Raw genomic sequence first — 23,002 nt, 5'->3', positions numbered from 1 at the left:
ATTTGACTCTGTGATCATGGCATACCTAGGCCATGACTTTGATAGATAATGAGCAAGAAAGCCAAGGAGAAAGCCAAGGAGCTAGAAAAGCAAAACAAAGCCAGCCATCATCTCTATACGAGATGACAAGATATAAATATTATTATTTATTCTTATTGGAAATGAAATACCAGAGAAGAAAGCCCCCTAGATGAGAGAAACTGATAAGAGCTAGACAAGGGGCCCCGGACAACATCGCCATTTCCGGTTTAGGCCATTCGTTATCAAGCTTATCGGCTTAAGTGATTGCCCTAGTGAGGGAGGAAATCGGATGCGAAAGGATCAACGGAAAGTTATATTACTCGTTGATTGGTGGCAGATAACGAAGCTTGGCGGTCAGAATGTCAATGGACTGGTTCGATTGCGAACGAGGTTGGGATCAGAGAGACGACTGTTGAGGTTAGCCATTTTAACAAGGGCCTAAACGGTAATACTAGATCCCCAGCTTTGCACTCGCTAACCGAGCACCTTGGACCCTGTTGGCAATCTTCTTGAAGGCGACGTCTCGCGCAAAGTCAGGGCTTCCATATTTTGGTTTCTGGTCTATTGAAAACGGAGAGAATCCTGGATGCACGTCAGCCAGAAGAATTGAGAGTAAAGGGTGAACATACCGCAGTCGTCTGTTGCGCCAAGCTGGTCCAGAGGGATATACTTGCTTGCAGTGATCAGTGCCTCAGCGATATCCTCTGGCGACTCAATGGATGGATCCAGTGTGTTCACGACTCCGATGAACGCAACCTGCATGAAGTAAAAGAAAAAAAACTCATGAATTAATAATGCCTCTTACTACATGCAAAGCATGATTGGATTGGGGTTATTGCATGCGTCACTCTCTCACCTGCTTAACGCCTTTGGCATCTTTCCTAATATTCTCTCCAATCAATTTGTATACCCCTTCTTTATCTTTTTCCGAAGCCAGCTGGATCAAAAAGTATCCAGCATTGATTCTGAATAGAGATGGGAACAGTTTATGGTAGGCGACATCGTATGAATGCACAGAGTCGCAGTCTCCACCGGGGCAAGTGTGGATGCCGATATTTCGACGTTCTTCTGCTGTGAAACGGTCTAGGACTCTGGGTTTGAATGTCAGTGAGAACGTAGAGAGAGAAGAGAAGCAATAGAGAATGGGTTAGTACAAATTATTAAGCTCGATGAACTGGTCTAAGAGGGCAGCTCCGGTCCACGGATTACGCGGATCATTTTTCAATGCAAGCCGGCCTTGATCGAAGAGCTCAGCGTCATCGATCTCATATATATACGTCCTAGGGGAAACTTGCCTTCCGTAAAGTCAATAGACACACGTTTGGCCCCAGCCTCGAAACATCCGCGAATATCTTTCTCACACTATACACTTAGAGAAGACGTCGCAATCGTGCCGTACAAGAAGAGCGAGACAATCTCACCTCGTTGACGAGATCGTGAACAAACCGCTCTTTCGGATACCCTTCCACCTCCCCGTTCAAAGGATACAGTAAATAGAGCATGCTGGGAGAAATGACAGCTTGTTTCATCGCGCCTTTTTTCGCGTAGCCCTTGGACTTTTTGAAATTGTCAAATGCGTACGTTTTGTATCTAGGTGATCTATTATGAGCTGCAATTTCTGGCTTGGAAATTGGAAATAGCGTATTATCAATCTCACTTGAAAGGGCCTTTGACAAGGCGAGGGAGCTGTCTGTGATGCCCGTCATCAAAGAATGCCTAAGCTTGTGAGATTGATTACCAGGTCATGCTCAGGTGCAGTTACGGACTTACAAAGTATTGTCCATCTCCTGCCAGGTTGTCCGCTAGGCCTGTGCCCTGTAAGGTGCTTGTCGTCATCAGTTGGCCTGACAAAATCTCCATTCACAAGACAACGTGCCGACTCACTCTACCAGAGGGTAGGTAGCAAATCTACGGCTCCAGTTTTTAGTACCAGGTACTGATTGAATTCAATTGATTGATTTGCGGCCACTTACGAACTCGCTCTCTGCTCTCCATCAGTGACAAACATTTCGCCAGCCTGTTCCATCCTCGACACCGAGTCTTTTGCCGCCCTGTCCTGATAAGACTCCAGTTCGGCACGAGTGATCTTTCCGGCGTCGTAATCCGCATACGCCTGTTGGAGATCTGCCAAGAGTCAATCAATCGATCAGCAAGTTCGGAATCCACAGAAGTGATATCGGGCTACGTGCATGTCGGACGAGGCAATGAGCCTACAACTTCAGTCGGAATTGGCATTGGGATTTCTTCTCCACGGTCTTGCTGATACAAAAATGCTAAAGGATACTGCAACAACTGGCTGTCTGAAATCGGCTCACAGGCAGACTAGACACTAAAAGGATAGCTCAAATATTTGTAGCTGGCACAGCTGAGCTGTTTTCGGATTGGAGATGAGGGGCTGTGGATTACTGTTGCACCAAGTTGTGGTCGGACAGGATGTACTATATGTCGTGTGTAGGTTTCAGTGCCAGCAAGGTCCCCATCTAGGTATCCGTCGTCCAGAGTGCTCAATGAGCGACAAGAAAGGATGTTTATCTTGCTGAAACAAGGGGTAAAATTACAGACTTTTGTGAGGGGACCATTAAAGATGCTTGTCTGCTGGACTGCCCAGTCATGATTGTGTCATCGCACCCGTCCAGCTTTGTCTTCCTCCCATTGATAAAATGAGCCCTGATGACAACTTTACGTCTGAAAATCTCCAAGGGTCAATATGTAGGGAAGATAAGCAGCTTTAGCAATAATGTGATGATATTAGCAAAGCATTAGGTACGTGAAAACACTGGTGGACTCTGGACAGGCAAAAAAAAAAAACAGACTGTAATCGCCCTACCTAAACCGGCTCCTTATTTCAATTAACATCGTATGGCTTACTCCAGCAGGAACTCAAGGTCCTATTATTCAAGGATATCAAACTGAAGCTGGGTACTTGTAAGGTCTACGTGTTAGTTAGAAGTTACTGATACAAACAAAGGAAGAATAAATATTGTTATGAGTCGCTCTTGTTTATGAATGCAGAAATATATATAACCTGAATAAAAAGCAGTGTAATATGTATTGTACCTGCTGCTCTATCAAAATTAGAAGCAGCTAAAGCGTACATATAAACAAAGAAATGCCGTATATATCTAGGAAATTTGTCAAACAGACTGGGGCACAAAAAAAGCCTAGGTTATCTAGTGAACCCCTAGTCTGACTGATATCAATTCCACTTCCTGTCGGCAATATCCTTATGGACACAATAAATCAATGCCGGGCAGTCAGACTACAAAAGGAGCTTTGTTAGCAGATAAATGCAAATTTTACCCCCCCCCCAACCCCAGGCGCTTAAAGCAGCGAAACAGAATGTACGACCCTGCCTCAATAGCCTTGCTGGCCCTGCACACAGATCAGGAGGATACACAGTGTGTAACTGCCAGGGGGGCGCAAGGCTTCAGCCGTGGCCATTCACCACATCACTTACCCCACACTGCTTCGCGGCTTTGCCCTGTAACTTTGATTTGTTGATAATGTAGCAGTATCAAATGGTTGATAAATATTACTCGTTAATCGAAGTGATGTGATGGCAAACAGCAGCGGGGAAACGAGGGTGGGATCATCCTGAATGTCCATACCATCTATTCACTCTAGATGAACTTGGCCAAGATAAATTCGTTGATGAAATCATTGGCATCGTCCTTCTCTGCCTGTTTACGATTTAGTTCGAAAGCTTCCTCGCGCCACAGACCGCCATCAAAAGCCAAAATGTCACTTCAGCAAAGCATTACTGCTCAGTTGGGATCCGTTGCCTATTTTGTTAGGAGTAGGGTCGAGGTTTGTCTCCCAGTATTAGAAAAATATCCAGCCAGTGAAAACTAACGCTAGATTGACCACAGGAACCTTTTCACTCCGATTTCTCAAGACAGTTTGGCGAGAGAGAAACCGTAACTCCAGCTGTCGTACTTCATGCAGAAAACCCAAAGGTCTCTGTAGACTTTCTGGAAAACTCCTTTTCTCGATTTGCCGTTGAAGACGATGTGTTTTCCACGGAATTTCTCATAAATAACATCCTGGTGATCCAATGCTGCATTCGGCAACTCCCACACCAACTCTGCCCGATGACGTCCAAGACTATCTCAAGATAAGATCAAGCACGCTCCTTTTTGTCGACAAATCAGAGGGGAAAGACGTTTTGCCTCAAGGACCATATTTTGCCAGCCGGCAAGGATTGCATCAGGTTTGGAGACTTTATGAAGACAGTCTAGCAGCCTTCGTGTCGTCGGTCATTCCCAGTGATGATCCATACTTGTGAGAGCGTTGTAGCTGCCACCGAATCTGAACTTAAATGCTCATGATCTGTCAGGTTCGAGCCTTTGAAGGCTGCCGCTTACACAGGACTGCACAGAGTCGTAGCAGTGCCATCACGTCTCTACTATCCCAAAACAGACAAACGACCTTTAAACGGGATGAGAATTGCAATCAAAGATAACATGCATCTAAATGGAATTGTGACTACCCTCGGCAGCCGATCTTATACTGCTTGCTACGGAGTGCAAAAGGTGACCTCCAGCTTCGTCAAGCAACTAATCGATCAAGGCGCCATTATTGTACGGAAAACGAAACTTTCTGCTTATGCTGGTGCCGAGATACCACCTGAAAAATGCATCGATTACTTTCCTCCTTGGAATGCAAGAACAGATGGTTACCAAGGCCCGTCAGGCAGCTCAAGTGGTGAGGATAGGAGGATACAGTTGGCTGGACTTGAGCCTTGCAACCGATAGTGAGTTTTATCTGTAATTCAGGACGAACAGTCAACATTAATTAAGCTTCGTCAAACAGCTACCGGAAGCATGAGAATGCCAGCAGCTTCTCACGGAGTCTGGGGACTCCGGGTCACTTGGAATGCCTTGCCCATGGAGGAAATGGTGCCCAATGCTCCGTGAGCGTTTCATGAGCGGCGTTGTAAAAAGTTTCTCACTGACTGGTATACAGGCCTTAGGACACATTCGGCATTCTGGGACGCAGTGCCGATGAAATCCGTCAAGCTCTTCTCTCTTCTGGCTTGCATGCGCCCACAGGCCTGGAGGCATGTTCCCCCCTCCCCTTAGAAAAATGCCAGACCGCAGAATTAATTCTTTTTGTACAAAAACAGCTACCGAAGAAGATTCTCTATCCCACCGACTGGTTCCCGTACCCAAATCCTAAACAGCAACAAATGACGGAAGAATTTATCGGTATCTTGGAAGAATTTCTCGGTATCTCCCACACCAAAATCTCCCTCAAGGAGAAATGGACACGCTCCGCCCCGGAAGATCTACGGGCAACACCTCTAACGGACTATCTCAACAACGTAAGTGAGTTCTCCGAATCACAGAGCCTCCTAGTTGACAGCATGTAGACGGTGGAATATGTAAACCTCCATGATGGATTCCACTCATTCGACAACTTCCGGGAAGAACATCGAAACCTTTTTGGACACGATATGTTAGCCCGTATCACAGTAGACGATGGTCAGTTTTTTGCATCCTGAATCGCATCTTTATCCGATCTTTAGACATGCAGAAACGGTGTAGAATTCTGACATGTTATTTATTAGGGAACTTGGTGCGAAAATAACCAAAGAGCAGAGAGCCCAAGCAGACAAAGAAACGGAGGTGTTTAAGAATTGGATCGACGCTCACATTCTCACCAGAGACGCATCTGGAGCATCTGAGGCTATTATGATACTCCCTCTTGGCCGACCGGGGCCTAATTATCGAGACATTGTCCCACCACAGAAGTGAGCACAGTGCATTTTCTTCATTATCTAATTCTTTTGTACCCCGGCTAACGTCGACACTAGCACTGGACCTGCCTGGTACGGTGGATACGATGAGGATTTCTTCGCCTCTATGCTGGGCCTTCCTCAATTAGTAATACCAAGTACGTCAAGGTCTTTCCAAAGACTAAAATCATTCAGTCTTTCGAAAAGGGGAGGGGGGGGGGGGAAAGAGAGAGAGAGAGAGAGCCAAAACAAATTAAGTGAAATGCTCATTCGTTAACCCCAGTTGGTCAAAACCCATATGAGTCAAGAATTTCCGGAAGAACTGAATATTTTCCAATCGTCGGTTCGATAGCTCCAGGTGAGCAAACAAAGACCGAATGGCGGGGGCTGAAGAAACAATATGAGTTAACAACATCCCATCTAGGTTCGGACCTAATGCTTCTCCAAATTGCTGTAAGAGCTCTCGAGAAAGCTGGTTGGCCGACGAGGGTGCTCCCTGGGCCCCCGACCATTCGCTCTGGGCGATAACAATCGCCATGTCGCCCCCATTCACCGAGGGTGAGGCTTGACAATTAAAGTATCCGCACAAATTGTGAAGGTAGGATACATGAATGCAAATTATGGCAATAGCCTACGAGATTGTTGAATAGAGTTCGGGATACTTTGGGTCTCATTAGGTTTGCTGCAGAGATGAATCAAGACTGTCAAGACATAATGAAAATTCACAAATCCAATAGCGACAGACCAACCATGCGATCAAGTAGGGACAACGAGATAATCAGTAATCAGTCGCACGAAATCCACGCCACAGCTGGACCTTATTATACAAAATCTTGTACAAATCGCGAATCTCTCGCCAGAGAGGAATCATTAAGCAAATCAACGTAAAGGGTATCGCCGAGGCAAAAAATTTCCACAAGGGCGGATTGGGACTGGTAAACGTAGTAACATTCATTCCAAAAACCGAAGAAATAAAGGTCAACGGAATAAACACATAGGCAAGGAATGTTAACAGACCAACCCGTTCGGCCTGCTGGAGCCCCTTCTTTGACTCCAGGATGCTGATAGTATTCATTTCGATTTGGATCAACTGGGTACGCATTTCCGACAGCGTCCTGGCGCGCGATCGGAGCTGCTCGAAATCCCCCTTCAGACGTTTAGCGATGACTTCGACTCTCCTCTGACCGTCCTGTGTGGCGCACGTTGGCCAACCCAGGGACTTGCGTTGATCGATCAGTTCTATTACTGTGCTGAAATACATATCCGTACGATCCAGGACTTGTTTATCGTTGCGTAGGATATCAACCCTCTCTTCGGCGTCGACGTCCCGATGTTCAGTCACTATTCCATGAAGCTGAGGAGTCTCGTCCAACAGAGTGCAGACGTATCGAGAAGGTCGCTGAGAAAAACAAAAGGGTCCGCGAGACACAAGGTTCGATCAGTCGGATTCATGGACTCACCCCGGCTGGCTCGCGATTCACAGGGGTCAGGAACGAAATATTCGCGCTCGCCGAGCTCTCCATCCCTGGCATGATCAACACCGTTCGATCGACCAAGGGCACAAGTCCCCAAACGAGTCATGGGGAAGAATTGCGGTGAGGCCCTGGTATTCAGAGCATACCACGGCGCTGTTTGGCTGGATTGGCGTCGTTTAGCATGATGCCTGACCAGGAATGCTCCGCCATGTCGTAGGGGATGAAGGTGACTTGCTGTTCCACGAAAAGTAGTCTAACCCATGAATATTCACTTTGCGACACTGCTCAGTTCCAGGGCTGCCTTTTTGGAGCAAGCTTCTATTGTGCTCCTCTGTGCGACGATCCACCCTGATTTGTTCTAATTTGGCAGAGGGACTCGTGTCGCCGTCCACATCGTACTGGCCTAAAGTCACCATCCGCACCACGACGGACAAGTGTTGCCGGGATTTCAGAGGGCGAATTTGAAAACAATCCGGAAAAGTAAGATGGTTTAATAGGTGCTCTGGTTGGATATTGAGATTCTTTCCCAGTTCCTGTATAAGCGATAGGCGAGGACAGCCGCGGATCGAAACGATCGCATTGTCCTTCCGGATATCGAAAGCATAAGCACTGTCTGGGGATATAAGAGAACCAACCACTTGACACCTTTCAAGGTAGTCTTCAATGGACATAATAAAGGCAGAGTCTTTTTGGTGTAAATGAGCGGTATTCCTCGCAACTAGGGAGTGAATCACCCCCCGGATCCATAATTGGCCGTCATGGAAGCCGGACTTTGCAAAGTCTCAAACTTTCGCTTCCCATAGATCTTCAGACATCTTCAGTGGTCACAAGGTGTGAATGGATATCTAATAGAACAGAGAGTCACAGGTCCTGGAAAGATGGACATCCTCCTGTATAGTCAAAACTGATGTCCTGAACGCAAAGAAAGTTAACCAGAAGTCAGCCTTGCGTTAAAAAAAAGTCTTTTTCGTAAACAACACTACCCTGGCAGTGCTACAGGGATCCCATGGATTTGCTTGGTGGGAGAGCCTTGCCAAAATTTACGCCCCCATGAATGTGCAACCGCCCTATTATATTAATACATGCGATCCTGTTGATTCCCACCACCACCCACGCGTCGAGAATGCGCCTTCTCAACCCTCTAGAACTTCGGTCTCAAGAAGACGGACATATATAGTAAGACCTGTCTAGCTATGTCTCCAGATCAAACTGAGATTGTAATATAACATCCATATTTACTTCTCTTAATTGGCAAGAGCTCCTTATATTTTTACTAGTCTAGCAAAACTATTCGTTAATCAGGCAGAGGTGCACAGCAGCAATTAGGCATATTAGTAATGAAAAGGATTAAACCTGCCACTATAGCTGAAAGAGAGATAATACTGAGATACGAGGCAGGCGAAGAAAGAGCTCAACACACAGAAGAAAAAAAGGCGGAAGGATTGAGAGGTAAAGAATGAAAAGAACAAGCAGAATCTGTAGAGGGAGGTTCCTCGGTGATCTATCTGTATTTGGAGGCCACCTGTCGAAATGGGGCGATGGGAATAGACAGCCCGAGATAGGCGCCTTTATTCTGGCAGCTGCAAGCTACGGGGACGTGAGAAGCAAGAAATCAACTTCCAACAAACGTCAATTTCGATCTTGGGAGTCTAGTTTCAGCCTTGGGATTCCGTTCACGTAATTCAGTGGCCATCGTTATGGCGGCGAGCATCGTCAAGGGGATGTGCAAAGGCTACGGGGAAAAAAAAAAAGGCATCAAAAACCACGTATTCAGGCAGCGATTTCTCAGGTAGATAGATTCTACTTGTAAGAAACATCAAAACATCAACAGCAGAATAGAAATCAGCAATTGGTTAATACAGTCTCATCAAGCGAACAATCCGGTTTAATGAAACACGCAGGCTGAATAACCTGGTCAACCTGGCCAACAAACTGGTGAGGACGCTAGAGGAAAGAAAGTCAGAGAGCAACAATTGCCGACACCACGCCACACCACAGAGACTTTTCATCCTCTCAGTCTTCAAAAAGGTTACCAGTCGGGCAAGCCTCGAGAACATCCGAGTATTCCTCAAGGAGATCCCACAGCTCTCGATCCTCCTGGTTAAGGTGGCGGAAATTCTGACCGAAATACCCAGGGGAAGTGTTTCTGCAAAGCAGGATGTTGTGCTGGTGGTATCGTCCTCCGTAGGAGAAGTCGCCGAAGGCAATGATACGAAGCGATGAGATGCCGTGAGGTCCGAATGCCCAATGGGCGAAGTCCTGGAACTTGCGTTTGAGTTTCGGAGACTCGTCGTCGGACGATGAACTGCTGCTGCTGCTATTCTTGTGCTTGCTTGGTCCTGGCATGCCATCATTGTCACGATCTTCGTCTTCTTCTTCCGATGGTGTTTGAATTGGATCTACTTCCTCTTCCGAAAGACCCGAGTCTGGGCCGAAATAGTCACATTGTACAGCCCAGCTCGGATAGTTTTCCAGATCTGGCCCTGATTGCCGTATGTGTAACACTTTCAACGTGCGCTTTTGCATAAATGGAATGATAAGAGATTCCTGTTTGAAAATTTAATTGCAACTGTTAGCTGACTTAACACTACGAGTGAGTCTCTGGCGTGGGGCTTCCATACCAAATACTGAGGACGACAAGAAAAGCCGATGCATTCGAGATCGAGCTTATGAAGAGGGTTATTTAAGAACCAACCACCAAACGACTTGATTTCTTTCTGAGTAAACGATAGATCAGGTCGGTCCATATCCTCATAGCTGAACCCGTCTTCGCTCGCTCCTCCTCTGACGTGATGGACAAATCTGCGCAGGGTGGACTTGTGGTGAAGTGCTGCGTACCAAAGGTCCAGAGGATCTCTGGCCGAATTGGTAGAAATGAAGAGTTTTTCAAGACCCTCAAATGACTCCAGGAATTCTGAGATTGTGTCCCGGAAGTTGTCCTCAATATCGTCAGTAATCTGGATTTCCAGCGACTTCAGAGCGATCGGTTGACACGATTGACAGGCATGCTGTAAGAAGTCATCCCAGCCAGGACACAGACGTAGCTTCAACGAGCGAAGCGTCTTGAAATCGAATGCCTCGGTAATCTCCTCTGGGAAGTCGATCAGGGAAACTCCTGACAAAGAAAGCAATTGTAGAGCAGAAAACATCCCTTTTCTGCCACCAGGGGGAATTGCCAGGATCCTTCGGACAAAGAAGTCCCTCGAGTCATCTTGGTCCATCAAAAAATAGTTTACTGTGTTCCAGTCAATGAGATCCAAGTCAAGCTCGACGAGTTGATTCGAGAATTGCTGTAAAGCGCCGTGAAGCGTGCTAAAGTCATTCTCCGAACGCAATCCACTCCACGACAGGCTCTTGAGATTCTTGAATTCCGACAAGTCTATAAGACAATTGCCGTAAAGATTCCACTCGCACGCGCCGTCTGTGGTCAGGCGTATGGATTCAATGCCCTTTTGCTTGAGTGGAAGGTGACCAAAGGGGCCTAGAATTTGGGGTGGGATACAGGTGCCCAAGTCCCAGCTTGATTTAAACTGTCAGTTCTAGAATAAGGCTGAGGGAATGGAAGGGCATATCTCACGTAAAGCTTCGTAGACTATCCTCTTTAAGTTCCTTCAGCAGAGGCATCAAGTTCTGAACTAGTTCATACTGGGAACCTCCGACATCCCTGTGCGTACACCGGTCGCCGATTTTCGTGTAGAACTGAGAGGTGATTTCAAGGGCCTTGACACCCTTAAGGCGATTGATCGGGGTGTGGCAGGTTCGCAAAAATGGTTCCACGTCGATCTTCTGCAAAGATAGCTCATCCTTTGCCCTCACGGTGATTGATTTGTACAAGAATGGAACAGCAAGTTTGTAGAGAGCTGTGCAAGTTTCACATAAGCTCTTCAGATCATTTCTGTCTGTCACCTGCACAGATATCTAGTTAGTTGCTATGACTTCAGATGGACTGACGAGACTACCTCTGCGAGGATTATATCAACGATCTCTACGGGGAACTCTAAGAGCATTTTCGATCATCGTTGGCCCAAGTTAGATGGGCGTGGGCGTGCTTGTGCTGGGGCGATAGAGATGTGAGGTCAGTCGTCAGTCGTGGTGTGCTCGTTCACTGTGGAGAGGTCTGGGTTGTCAGCGCGTAGGCACGATAAAAACAAAGCGAGCACACGCGTGAAGAAAAGGGACACCAGAAACAAAACAACGCGATAGAACCTGATCGACTCCTAGTTCCTCAGTCAGCCTACCCATTATGTTTCGATATTCTCTACAACTGTCTTTTGTCCTATCACCTAGACTAGTCTATTCAAACAGACTATCAATCTTGTTGTTTCTATATGAATACATTAGCTCATCTATCTTGAATAGCTGGCTATATGCACAGAGGCAGGCCATGTCTTAGGTCGTCGTTTCTAATCATATCACATGTACTCTGATGGCATGAGCAGACTAGATGTTTGGTTAATAGCACCTGCCATGTGGAACTGTATCTGCCCAGGTATATCATAAAGCACAAATAATTCACCAGATTATGCGGAGTAGGTGGCTGCTGAAGGCCAGTATATTAGATGATGTGGCTAAGTAGTGAATAGCACTGGTGAGCAGAGGATCCTGGCTCGCCAGTCACGGGTCAACTCGGGAAGGGAATGAACAACCCGAAGGTGAATTCTCTGGCAGTTGCCCTTTCAAGTCCAGATTCTCCACTCTTCTTTTGTTTCCCCTATCTCTCCAAATTCTCATCTTAGTTTCTTGACTCGACATAGCATCACCAGTCACCATGGCATCGCCTGGGGCATTGTCGCCGCTGACAGTTATTTCCTGATTTTCTGTCTCCAAACCCTACCACCGAATCCATGGCCAGTGACCGCAGCAGACGTCCCATCCTACTTCACAACTGACACAAATGATGACAGTCCGTCCCCACACAAGACAATTCTCGAATTTCACCGGAAATCGACGGCAGGAATGTTCCAGAGAGGATGGATGATGCCTTCGAAAGTGAAATGGATCGTCCGCGAAATTATCTGGCCAGGCAAATCCGTCAACCCACTGGCGGTGCCGTCGACAACGGCCAGTATGATGTTTTACGTCCAGGAATCATGTTGAGTTCTGGAAGGATTCAATCACAGGAGACTCTCACATCATCCGGCGTTCTAATAGTCCAGGATAGACTTTACAACCGATATATGACTGCTGTCTCGCATGGTTTCCCGCATGATAATAGGCTCTTTCATCCGCTCGCTGGTTGCAAAGAGATTGGCAAAGTCAACATGGAAATCATGCGCACTGATGTTGCAATTGTAAAATTGCATGAAAAGCTGGAGTTCGTTAACGAAACATTTGAGAATACGACTGTCGGAGGCGACTCTGTGCAGCTTCGGAAACTTGCACGGGCAGATGAGACCCAGATAGGCACCTAAGTCTACATGGACAACCCGTTTACGGATTATGCCGAAAGAACCTGTGGTCCGCACTCGAACTTGCGGGTCTTAAGTGATGATGGTCTGCATCAGGGTCCGTTTGCATTATTTAGGGCAAGAATCTAGCCAACAGCTCGAGGATGGCATACTGTGTATGCCCATCCGCAATCTGGAATGGAAACGGCAAGGTCATCGGATTTTTTTCGTTACGCTTCGAAATCCGGACACTTCACGGACTGGTGTCTCCGTGTGTCGGCAGATCATATATCATGGAAGAGGGGTTCTCAATTGCAGTCTGAATAACAAAGGCCTGCCTCTGAATCCAGAAGTAACTTCACGACCACAATGCTCAAGCAATGACTTGCGCCTTTAGCTGCGCTCCAGCAATTAGCGGAGTTTATACTATGGAAGAACTGGTGGAGAATATTCAATCCAATTCAAATGCCGACGACTAAATCATCAGTCTGGATCCTGATTGGAGGGTTTTATATCCCGAACTCAGGCGGCCCGGACCGGGACCCAAACGGGGAAACAGCTTGCCGATCTCAGAGTTCGCGAATAATTTCATGAACTTCATTCATGTGGCCCAGGCCCATATCCATGATGTGAATTCAGCCAGCCACACTCGGTGACCTGCGTCAGACAAAGAACTGGATCCCAATTGACAACATGGCCCGACTGACTTGTCCTTGCAACTGCAAGCTCTGGCATCTGAATAATCAGCTGAAGAAAAAATTCTGTTCTTACTAAGCCTCCTTATACAAGGATGGCACTATCTATATAGGTTGATGAGTCTGCAATTGGCCCGCGACTGACAGATCGGACTATAAATTGAAATGATGATGATGATGATGATGATGATGATGATGAATAAGCAGGATTTATTCTTGAGACGGGTTTAGTAATGTTTTGGCCTCTCCACCGTGGTAGGTATCTTGCAGATCAGATCAAGTAGATCAGCAAGAACAAGAACATCCAATGATCTGTGCTGCAGGTACTCCACACGGTGTATTCTTACTGGAGGAGGAGCCCCTGGAATCTGAACGATGATGCTAAAGTTTTTTTTTTGGCCACTATATGAGCCTGAGTACATTGGCGGGGATGGGATGAGCTGGACAGATTAATTAATAGCTTACTGACACATGTGAGTGCTCCAGAACTCTTGATTCCAGCAGATTTGAATACCTCAGATCCAGGCAAGATGGATAATAGTCATGACAGTCATGATCGACCTCCAGAGAAAGCTTCCAAGCAGCTCGCTGGGTTCAAGCCCGTAACCCCCAAGATCTTCCTATATGAGCCTGCGTCCCAGCCATATTCTTCGGAGCAAAGTCCCTCCTCCGTCCCTCCTCCGACCACGATCGTCATCTTTGCCTTTGCCGATGGACAGCTGCGTCACCTTGTCAGATTCACGGAGGAATATAAGAGATTCTACCCTGCTGCAAGGATCATCGTCGTGTTGTCCACGTCGCAAGAGTTGATATTCAACTCTAGACGGACCGCTATCGCTGCGATGTCGCCCGTTGTTGCGCTGCTGTCGCCATCGTCACCGTCGTCATCATCATCTCATACAGAAGACAAGGAAGCCAACCCGAGCGACAGGAAAGAGTTCTCATCCACGTTCTTTCGGGCGGCGGCCTCGTCAACTTCGAAGCCACCTGCGCGGTGTATTACGCGGTGTTTGTGCGACCGCTGCCGCACACACTGCTCGTCCTGGACTCTGCGCCCACAGGAGGGCACTTCGTGACGGAGGCCGGGCGATGGGCTCGCGCTATGTCGGTCGGGATCCTGACCGCGTTCCCGATCACCCGGCTACCCGGGATACAGACCCTCGTGCAGCTCACATGCCAGATGTGGCTGATAGCGACGGTGGGAGTCCCAGAGCTGCTGCTGGGACGGGCGAACTCCCTGTCGCTCGCCAGACGATCGCTCAACAGCAACAGACACCTGATCGACCCCGCGGCGGAACGACTGTACATCTATTCCGTGTCCGACAAGATCTGTCCCTGGGAGGAGATCGAGAGCCATGCTGCAGAAGCCGAGGAGCGTGGGTCAGCGGTGCGCAGGGTCAAGTTCGACGAATCCTCCCATGTGGCTCACGTGAAGCGATATCCACGGGAACACTGGCAGGCTGTGACGGAGGCCTAGCAGGATGTTGTGGTCAAGGCCAAGATCTAGACTGCCAATAAAGATGCTTAGGTAGCGGTCATTTTTCCTTATTTGGCAAAAAATGTGAGTATTGGGAAATCTTGAAGTCATCAATATAGTGCAATCACTCGCTGTCTTGACCCTGAAGTGAAAAAAAAGGGGAATAGAAACGAAACTGTACGAGGATGTGTGCGCGTTACTTACATTACAAACAACAACAAAAAAAAACTTCACATAAATAAAGATTCACTCTCACATGCATGGGTATTGAAATTGAATCAAATCACAGCCATGGACATGGACCCTTCCAACATTCAGATTCAGATGGGAGAGACAGACATCAATGACGAACCATATGTTTCAAACAGTGTGTACAGTGTGTATAGTATAGTGTTCTAGGCTGGATCACATGCCAAGACTCGTAAGGCCAGGTATGTACCTATCTATCTACAGATTGGCCCTCGTCTCAATACTGGTTCGTCGCTGTTTGCGCGACGACACGTTCAAGTCTGCCGCATCGGAGCTTGCTGCTGCGTTGCGGAACAGCTCTCGGCCCACGGCGTCGGTCATGGCGAGGACGCGAGAGGATACGGTGGCGCCGTCCCGGCGGTTTTTCCTGTTGAGAATCAGTTAGTTAATTGCTCCGATAACACTGAAACGGATATAAAGGCAACAGTTGACTCACCCCTCCCGGCGAGACATGGCTATCCGCTCAGTAAAGTCCCAGAGGCGTCCGCGGTTCAGAAGCTTGCCTGTCGTCGGATCCCGTTCTGGCGTCCACTCTGGAGCAAGCCTCATCGTCGTCGGTGTTCGCTGCTCCTTGCTTGTCGCAACCAAAATAATGCCCTCTTCCGCAAACTGGTGGTAGGCGTTCTTGAGCGTCTCCTTGTTGACGGCTTCAAAGTAGGAAAGGTCCCCTTGGTGGTACAGCGTTTTCCCGAGCTACGAATCATAATGTTTTGTCAGTCGGCGCAACCTCCCTAAAGAGAGAGAGATCTTCCTTACCAGTTGGGCGCTATCCTGTGCTTTCTTCATGTCGATCCAGACATCGGACGGCCCGTCGAATGGAGGTGTAAGTCCCATCAACGAGACCGCTCCCAGCCAACTGGCTTCGATAAACGGCCAGATCAGGAAGCAATAGAAGTCAAAGTTTTCTCTTCCGCACTCGCGCTCTGCATCGCTGAGCTCAATGTGGGTTGGGTGGCCCGCAGGATCTCGGGTGACCTTTATGACGTTGTCCTTTTCCAGCCCGCGGAGAGTCTTATCCAAGTTGGCCGTCAAGCCTTCAGGAGGGAAGATGAATTCGCCACGGAAGAGCTAGGATGGTCAGGCCACTGAATCGGAGAATGGAGAATACAAGGGACCACTGACCTGGGACAGGAATGAGACTTGAGCCAGAAGAGCATCGTACGTGATGCGTTGATGCGCAGGACCACCGCCCTGCTTCACTCTCGTATACATCGCCGCAGATACCAGCGCCTCCGTGATGAAAAGATGGATCGTCATGTTGCGGTAGAACGAGAGCTGAAACCGGTCCACCGCATAGTACGTTGGCTCCACCAAACCAGTCACCTCCCCCACGAGCTTTGGTCCCAGGACTTCGAGGGCCCGATCAACCACTTGCGCGGTGGGCGCCCGGTAGAAATGTGCCACCCGTCCGCCCTTTGCTCGGACGCGTTCACACAGCCATTCCACACGGCGAACCAGTTCAGCTTTGCCGACTCCGCGGCCGCGAAGGGTCAGCAAAACTGTGCCTACCAGCGCAGTAGGCATCATGACTGAAACAGCGTTGATGTCCGACAGGACTCTATATCCCAACGTCCGCAGGATCCGACCCCGATCGGACTGGTTTAGCGTTATCTTCGAGTTCGAGCTGGGGGATTGCCCCAAGCGTGTTAGCTGTTGATTCAGGAATTCCCTTAAACTCCATGGCTTATGAAAGCGCACGTCTACCCGGCCCAGTTTCAAGGACAAGACTGAAGAGGAGGACAGGAAATTTGCCAGGTTTTCTTTGGGCTTGGGTTGACCCAGAAGTTCGCTGATGTAGGATCTGTTCACAACGAAAGTCAGTGGACAGCCGCCGACAGAACATAACCAGGAAGCCATACTCGGTCTCGATCACTTTGTCATATTGCGTGCTCACAGGGCAGATGACGGCATCCTCAACCCGGCCGGACAGAAGACTGTCGACAATGAAGTTGAGGATGCCGAATTTGGGCGAGAGGAGCTTTCCGGTTCGTGACCGTCCACCCTCTATAAAGCACTCAAAATTGTAACCCTGCTGCAATATAACGTCTATGTACGTCTGGACGACGGTATGATACAGCGGATCATTTCCAAAACTACGCCGAATCCACATAGCGCCTGCGCGATTGTCAACGCGACCCGTTCAGGTAACACAGCAATCCCCAGAGCCCGTACCTGCATGCTGCAAGAAGCTCCCCACCAGGGGGAAATTCAGGTTGTCGCCCGCCACGACAATGGGAAGCCCGATGCCGAGGCGGTAACATATTATCTGTAATGAAACGTAGTCTACGTGAGACTTATGGCAGGGCAGGAAAACAATCGAATGCTTTTTCTTGGTCGCTTCCTCGGCCACCGACCTCAGGCGGAGGACTTCCTCGCTTGAGACATGAATCCCTGCGGCCATCAGTCCAGCCTCATGGCGGCAATCGAAATGCGCACAGCGTGTACTCACCCTGGTGGTACGCTCGAGTGAGCAGCTGGGTGCATAGGTAGTATGCGCTTCTGATGAACGTATTGCTGTCCATTTTGCAAATCATATTGTCCATCATTGTGTCGACCACCTCTCGTAGGTTCCCCTCGATTTCGCTCCTGCGCCGAGTCTTCGCTTTCTCGATCGCCTCCGGCGTCGCGCCCAATAGCCCTTCCGTTTCCTCCACTTTCAAGCGCGCCTCTGCCAGCTCGCTGATCTTGTTCCGCAGGATCGGGCTCTCCAGAATCAATCCCTTGATTCTGTCCGAGAAACCCGGGTAGAATATCGGCTGTCCGATGATCTGGTCGTAGGCGCGCCATCCCGTTCCCGACACGAAGAGGCTCACTTCACGGAGGAATTCAAAGGGGTTTTCGCGAAAGCGCGCCATGTGCCGGACGAGATTTCTCTCCGTGATGCCGTCATCCTGGGTGTCCGAACCGCCGGTGAAGCCCGTCGGGTGGATCGTCACCTGGTTTCCCACAATCTCCAGGTCCGGAGCTGTCTGGCCCGCTTCCAGCGCGTCTTTTCCTGGCGCCATCTTCGCAGGGGGTTGTTCCACCGGACGATGTGGATGGGAGAGAACTGAAGAGAGGGCGAAGCGTGTCAGCGTAGTGCGCAGATGGTGTCCTCAGGACATGCCATTGGCGCTAGAGCCATGTAGAATCAAAGACGGGACCGAGGTCGGCATCCGCCAGGGGAAAGAAACGACTGCGATTCCCCCGGAAAGGCGTTTCGATGCATGCAATCGTATCTGGAGCGCGGACCCCCATACCGCCGTCAACGTCCCCAACAAACGCGGCGATCCCCGGACGCTGCGAGTCTCGCTCCGAGCCGAGGAATGCACGCCCTCACGTGACGGCCCACTGCCCGTCATCTGCCGGCCGCGCTTAACCCAGTTGGGATGTCGCTGCCATTCCCGATCGGGCAGCGGTCGCGCGTCACCGAGCAGCAAAGGATGAAGACAACGCTGCAGTCACCATCACGGCAGCAAACAAGTGTTTGCACCCATTGACTCGCGATGAGGGCCTGGGATCTTCCGTCTTCTTCTTTCCTGCAGCATCGAGCGTCCCCTGGTGACACTGCTCGCTAAGTGGCTCGACCTGAGGTGTACGCAAAAGTGCCATAGCCACGGCGTCACAGTGTTACTTTTTTCTGGATCGATTCGAAAGAACACAGAAATTTTCCATAAGATGTGGTGGCGCTGGATGCGGCCGTTTACAAGTAAGACAGACGATTCTAATCCAGGACACACTGCTGATACCACGATCAGGCTCGTCTCCCTCCCTCATGAATGCCTCGCAACGCCGTGCTTATTCCTTCCAAGTCTTCCGCGATGTTCCCCCGCTCCGCCAGCTCCGCCGCCAGCTCCTGCTGTCGAACAGGACTGTTGGGTTCGTCCCGACCATGGGAGCTCTCCATGAGGGCCACCTGTCTCTGATCCGCCAAGCCGCTGCAGAGAATACCGATGTGTTCGTCAGCATCTACGTGAACCCGACCCAGTTCGGTGCCAACGAAGATTTGGAGAGCTACCCGCGTACGTGGGACTCGGACGTGGAAAAATTGGAAAACCTCAACAAGGAATTGGAGCAAAAGCGGAGTGCGACGCCGCAGGGCCGCGTTACGGCCATTCTGGCTCCCACCACGAAAGTGATGTATCCTACCTTGCCCCCGACGTCGGAGCCGCACGGGGACGGCTCTTTTGTCACGATCACCCCGCTTGCGACGAAGCTGGAGGGTAAGTCCCGTCCGGTTTTCTTCCGAGGCGTCGCCACCGTCTGCACAAAGCTTTTCAACATCGTCACCCCGGACCGGGTCTATTTCGGCCAGAAGGACATTCAGCAGTGTGTGATCATCCAGCGTATGGTGAAGGATTTCCACATCGATACTGAAGTCCGGATTTGTCCCACGGTGCGAGAGTCAGATGGATTGGCCATGAGCTCGAGGAACGTGTACCTGGGAACTCGACGGAGGGCGGTTGGTCTGGTCCTCTACAGAGCGTTACAGGCTGCACAGGCTGCCTATGAATCTGGCAAATACCAGCGAGCAGAGATCTTGGGGGCTGCGGACGAGGTGACAGCACAGATCCTCGCCGAACAGAAACTCCTGCCACCTTCCCAGCGGGCACTATTCGAGGTGGACTATATCTCGCTTGCGGACTCTGACTCTCTGGACGAGATCGACGTGGTGGATCCGTCCAAAGGAGCGATTTTGAGTGGCGCGGTAAAGATGCTGCCAATCGAGGATCCCCAACCCGATGAGGATACCGGGGTTGGCTCAGGCACGATCACCGTGCGATTGATCGACAACATCATCCTCAAGCCACAGAATGGGTGAGGTCACTGCTTTATTTACGATATTGGAGATGACCAGTTTTGGCGTACCCACACTGCACATAACATGTACTGTACATTACATAGAAGCTTATTGCTGTTTCAAAAAGTTTTAGAAATACGATTATTTTAATTACCTAACTCCAGTAACTGACTGTTTTCTCGTAATCATTCATTATTGATCGCTGGTTGTATATTCTTAGGGCAGAACGTTAGGGCTCGGCGATTCAGGCGGCCCGAACAAAATTTCCCCTCCTTCCCTCCGCGGCGCAGGAACTAAGGCCGAACAAAGTAAGCTCAGCTTAAGCTCCAGACAGACCAGAAACGCTAAAATTAATTTTATCGCGCAGACTCAGTTTACCTGCTATCTCTAAGATTAGAAAAAAAATCAATCAATTAATTTATCAGTTGACACATGCCACAAAGGCATTCCTCTCTCTTTCTCTCTCTTCCTTTTTTTTTTGTCGTCCCCTCTAGTCGTCTGAACTGCCAGTGACCGACCGATCAAACGAACGTTACCCAAGTTACAGTTAACGACATAAATCACCATGGCAGACGACGGGATGCTTCTGAACTTCTCCCTCCCGGACGAGGGCATCATCAAGCCGACGACGAAATTCAAAGGCGGAACTTGGAGGGACCGGCTCTCCGCGAAGAAGATTGCTCAGCGACGGTCGAAATTGCCGAACAACAACAAGACAGACAGTAGTAATCCGAATCGGATCCAGGTTGCTGCTACGAGAGGAGGGGGAGGCGGAGGAGACTCGGAATCGCGACCGCACAAAAGGCAGAAGACTGATGGCGGGGAATTTAAGCCCTCGACGACGACTACGGCAGGCGGTGCAACGACTACTGCTGCAGCTGCAGGAGGAGGAGCGCATCGTCCACGACAAGTCATTTCCTCACTGTTCTCATCCAATCCGACACCCAGGACGGTCACGGAGGCAGACAAGCAGCAGCATGAAGGGGAAGAGGCCGATGCGACGGACATCAAGCCGACCAACGCACCGCTCCTCGACGGAATCGAAGACTTCACCGCGCTCGGCTTGTCGCAGACCCTGGCGGCCCATCTCATGACGAAGATGGAGCTGAAGGCCCCAACGGCGATCCAGAAGAGTTCTATACCGCAGTTGCTGAAGGAGCAGAACGACGCGTTCATCCAGGCCGAGACGGGTTCCGGAAAGACGCTGGCTTATCTCCTGCCGCTGGTGCAGAGGATCATGGCTCTGAAAAGTAGCGACAGCGATGGGACGGGCAAAAATGGCATGATTCATCGAGATACGGGCTTATTCGCCATCGTTCTCGCGCCGACGAGAGAACTCTGCAAACAGATCTCCGTCGTCTTGGAAAACCTGCTTCGCTGCGCGCATTGGATCGTCGCGGGGACGGTAATCGGTGGGGAGAAGAAGAAGTCGGAAAAGGCGCGACTGAGGAAAGGGCTGAATATCCTGGTTGCTACACCGGGCCGTCTGGCGGACCATCTGGATAATACGCAGGTGCTCGACGTCAGCAACGTGCGGTGGCTCGTGCTCGACGAGGGCGACCGACTGATGGATCTTGGGTTTGAGGAAGAGATACAGGGGATCGTGAAGAAGTTGGATGCCAAGCAGCGACCCAGCAAGGTTATCGGCTTGCCGGACAAGCGGATGACGGTGCTCTGTTCGGCGACGTTGAAGATGAACGTGCAGCGACTTGGGGAGATCAGTCTGAAGGACGCGGTGCACATCAAGCCCGATCCTGCCGGCGAGGCGCAGCAGCAGCAGCAGCAGCAGAAGGAGGAAGAAGGAGAAGGAGAGGAGAAGAAAGACGGAGAAGGGACGGCCTTTAAGGTGCCCGCCCAACTTAAGCAATCCTACGTGGTGACCGCAGCCAAGCTGCGCCTGGTCACGCTTACGGCATTGATGAAACGAACCTTTATGCGCAAGGGTTCCGTCATGAAGGCCATCATCTTCGTGTCCTGCGCGGACTCTGTCGAGTTTCATTTTGAAGTATTTACAAGGCCAGAACTGGCTGGTGCTGATGGCAATGCCAATGCCAATACCAATATCAATACAGATTCTGACAAAAGCGACGATGACGAAGAAGAAGAGGAGAAGGGCGAGGAGGATGGGCAGGAAAAAGAAAAAGGGAAGAAGAAAAAGGAGAAAGAAAGAAAGAGAAGGAGGTAAAGGAAGGAAAAAAAACAAGAAAAGGAAACATCCAAGAATTCCTCCATCACCTCCTCCCATCGCACAATCGCCCCTGCAACCGCTTTCTCGAACCCCTCGAACCCCGTCACGATATACAAGCTGCACGGCTCGCTGCCCCAGCACGTCCGGACATCGACCCTGTCGGCCTTTGCCCGCAGCCGGGATGCTGCTGTCCTGATCTGCACGGACGTCGCGTCGCGTGGTCTGGATCTGCCGAATGTCGACTTCGTCGTCGAGTACGATCCCGCCTTCAGCGCGGATGACCATCTGCATCGGATCGGGCGTACGGCGCGTCTCGGCCGGGACGGTCGCGCGCTCATCTTCCTGCTTCCCGGGTGTGAAGAGGGCTACGTGGAGGTCCTGAAGCGTGGGTACCGGGACGGAGGCAAGGCGCTGTCTCGCACGGATGCGAACGAAGTCCTGAAGCGCGGATTTGGCGGGAACGTCGACGCAGCGAGCAAGGACTGGGAAGCCAAAGCCACCGAGTGGCAGCTCGAGGTCGAGCGGTGGGCATTGGAGAATCCCCAAGCGCTCGAGCTGGCCCGCCGGGCTTACCAGTCCCACATCCGCGCGTATGCCACCCACGTCGCCGCGGAGCGGAGCATGTTCAACATCAAGGAGCTGCACCTGGGCCACCTGGCCAAGGCCTTTGCGCTGCGGGATCGCCCGTCCAAGATCAACGTGCCTGGCCTGCGGCCGGGCAAGGAGCAGACGAAGAAGGATTTCAAGGCAGAGCGGAAAACGGCGAAAGCGACGACCTCGGCTGCTGGCAAGAAGAGGAAGAAGGCTGCTTCTGGCGGCCGGGCTGATGAAGACGATGACGACGATATCCCTCGCGCAATCAACAGCGAAGACGCAGCGAGTAAGATGAGAGCCAAGATGAAGGAGCTGATGGGTGGTGTCAGCGAGTTCAATCTGGCCTAGCAGAAGTAAAAGGAGTGAAGAGAATTTTTTTTGTCTAGTCACTTGAGGACA

General features: G+C 50.1%; 6 protein-coding genes across 6 annotated transcripts; 3 read left to right on the top strand and 3 right to left on the bottom strand.

The window, feature by feature from the left end:
* Nucleotides 1-472: 472 nt before the first annotated feature.
* T310_0692 (uncharacterized protein) lies at nucleotides 473-2,256 on the bottom strand (the record flags this gene model as incomplete). The annotated part of the gene is made up of 9 exons (XM_013476442.1): nucleotides 473-603; nucleotides 651-777; nucleotides 878-1,104; nucleotides 1,341-1,383; nucleotides 1,443-1,711; nucleotides 1,792-1,829; nucleotides 1,906-1,929; nucleotides 1,995-2,134; nucleotides 2,236-2,256. 9 exons carry the CDS (start codon nucleotides 2,254-2,256, stop codon nucleotides 473-475), a joined length of 1,020 nt encoding a protein of 339 aa, XP_013331896.1.
* Nucleotides 2,257-3,759: 1,503 nt separating this feature from the next.
* On the top strand, nucleotides 3,760-6,646 carry T310_0691 (uncharacterized protein; the record flags this gene model as incomplete). The annotated part of the gene is made up of 11 exons (XM_013476441.1): nucleotides 3,760-3,828; nucleotides 3,891-4,067; nucleotides 4,136-4,302; nucleotides 4,358-4,774; nucleotides 4,834-4,933; nucleotides 4,994-5,344; nucleotides 5,393-5,504; nucleotides 5,617-5,773; nucleotides 5,837-5,916; nucleotides 6,042-6,211; nucleotides 6,389-6,646. The coding sequence occupies 11 exons, from the start codon at nucleotides 3,760-3,762 to the stop codon at nucleotides 6,644-6,646; spliced, it is 2,058 nt and encodes a 685-aa protein (XP_013331895.1).
* Nucleotides 6,647-9,246: 2,600 nt separating this feature from the next.
* On the bottom strand, nucleotides 9,247-11,240 carry T310_0690 (uncharacterized protein; the record flags this gene model as incomplete). Its single annotated transcript, XM_013476440.1, has 4 exons — nucleotides 9,247-9,780; nucleotides 9,855-10,752; nucleotides 10,811-11,139; nucleotides 11,193-11,240. 4 exons carry the CDS (start codon nucleotides 11,238-11,240, stop codon nucleotides 9,247-9,249), a joined length of 1,809 nt encoding a protein of 602 aa, XP_013331894.1.
* Nucleotides 11,241-13,845: 2,605 nt separating this feature from the next.
* On the top strand, nucleotides 13,846-14,833 carry T310_0689 (uncharacterized protein; the record flags this gene model as incomplete). Its single annotated transcript, XM_013476439.1, has 2 exons — nucleotides 13,846-14,327; nucleotides 14,377-14,833. The coding sequence occupies 2 exons, from the start codon at nucleotides 13,846-13,848 to the stop codon at nucleotides 14,831-14,833; spliced, it is 939 nt and encodes a 312-aa protein (XP_013331893.1).
* Nucleotides 14,834-15,239: 406 nt separating this feature from the next.
* Nucleotides 15,240-18,046, bottom strand: T310_0688 (Glycerol-3-phosphate 1-O-acyltransferase; the record flags this gene model as incomplete). Its single annotated transcript, XM_013476438.1, has 7 exons — nucleotides 15,240-15,408; nucleotides 15,478-15,734; nucleotides 15,798-16,109; nucleotides 16,164-16,842; nucleotides 16,901-17,156; nucleotides 17,214-17,432; nucleotides 17,491-18,046. The coding sequence occupies 7 exons, from the start codon at nucleotides 18,044-18,046 to the stop codon at nucleotides 15,240-15,242; spliced, it is 2,448 nt and encodes an 815-aa protein (XP_013331892.1).
* A 749-nt stretch (nucleotides 18,047-18,795) lies between these two features.
* Nucleotides 18,796-22,951, top strand: T310_0687 (uncharacterized protein; the record flags this gene model as incomplete). Its single annotated transcript, XM_013476437.1, has 4 exons — nucleotides 18,796-19,838; nucleotides 20,047-20,129; nucleotides 20,394-21,826; nucleotides 22,031-22,951. The coding sequence occupies 4 exons, from the start codon at nucleotides 18,796-18,798 to the stop codon at nucleotides 22,949-22,951; spliced, it is 3,480 nt and encodes a 1,159-aa protein (XP_013331891.1).
* Between the last annotated feature and the right edge of the window lie 51 nt (nucleotides 22,952-23,002).

The sequence above is a fragment of the Rasamsonia emersonii genome (assembly GCF_000968595.1).
Source record: "Rasamsonia emersonii CBS 393.64 chromosome Unknown ctg1118621759958, whole genome shotgun sequence".
NCBI classification, from domain to species: Eukaryota; Fungi; Ascomycota; class Eurotiomycetes; order Eurotiales; family Trichocomaceae; genus Rasamsonia; species Rasamsonia emersonii.
Note: the sequence above shows the minus strand (reverse complement) of the source record. Positions and strands in the feature narration are given on the sequence as shown.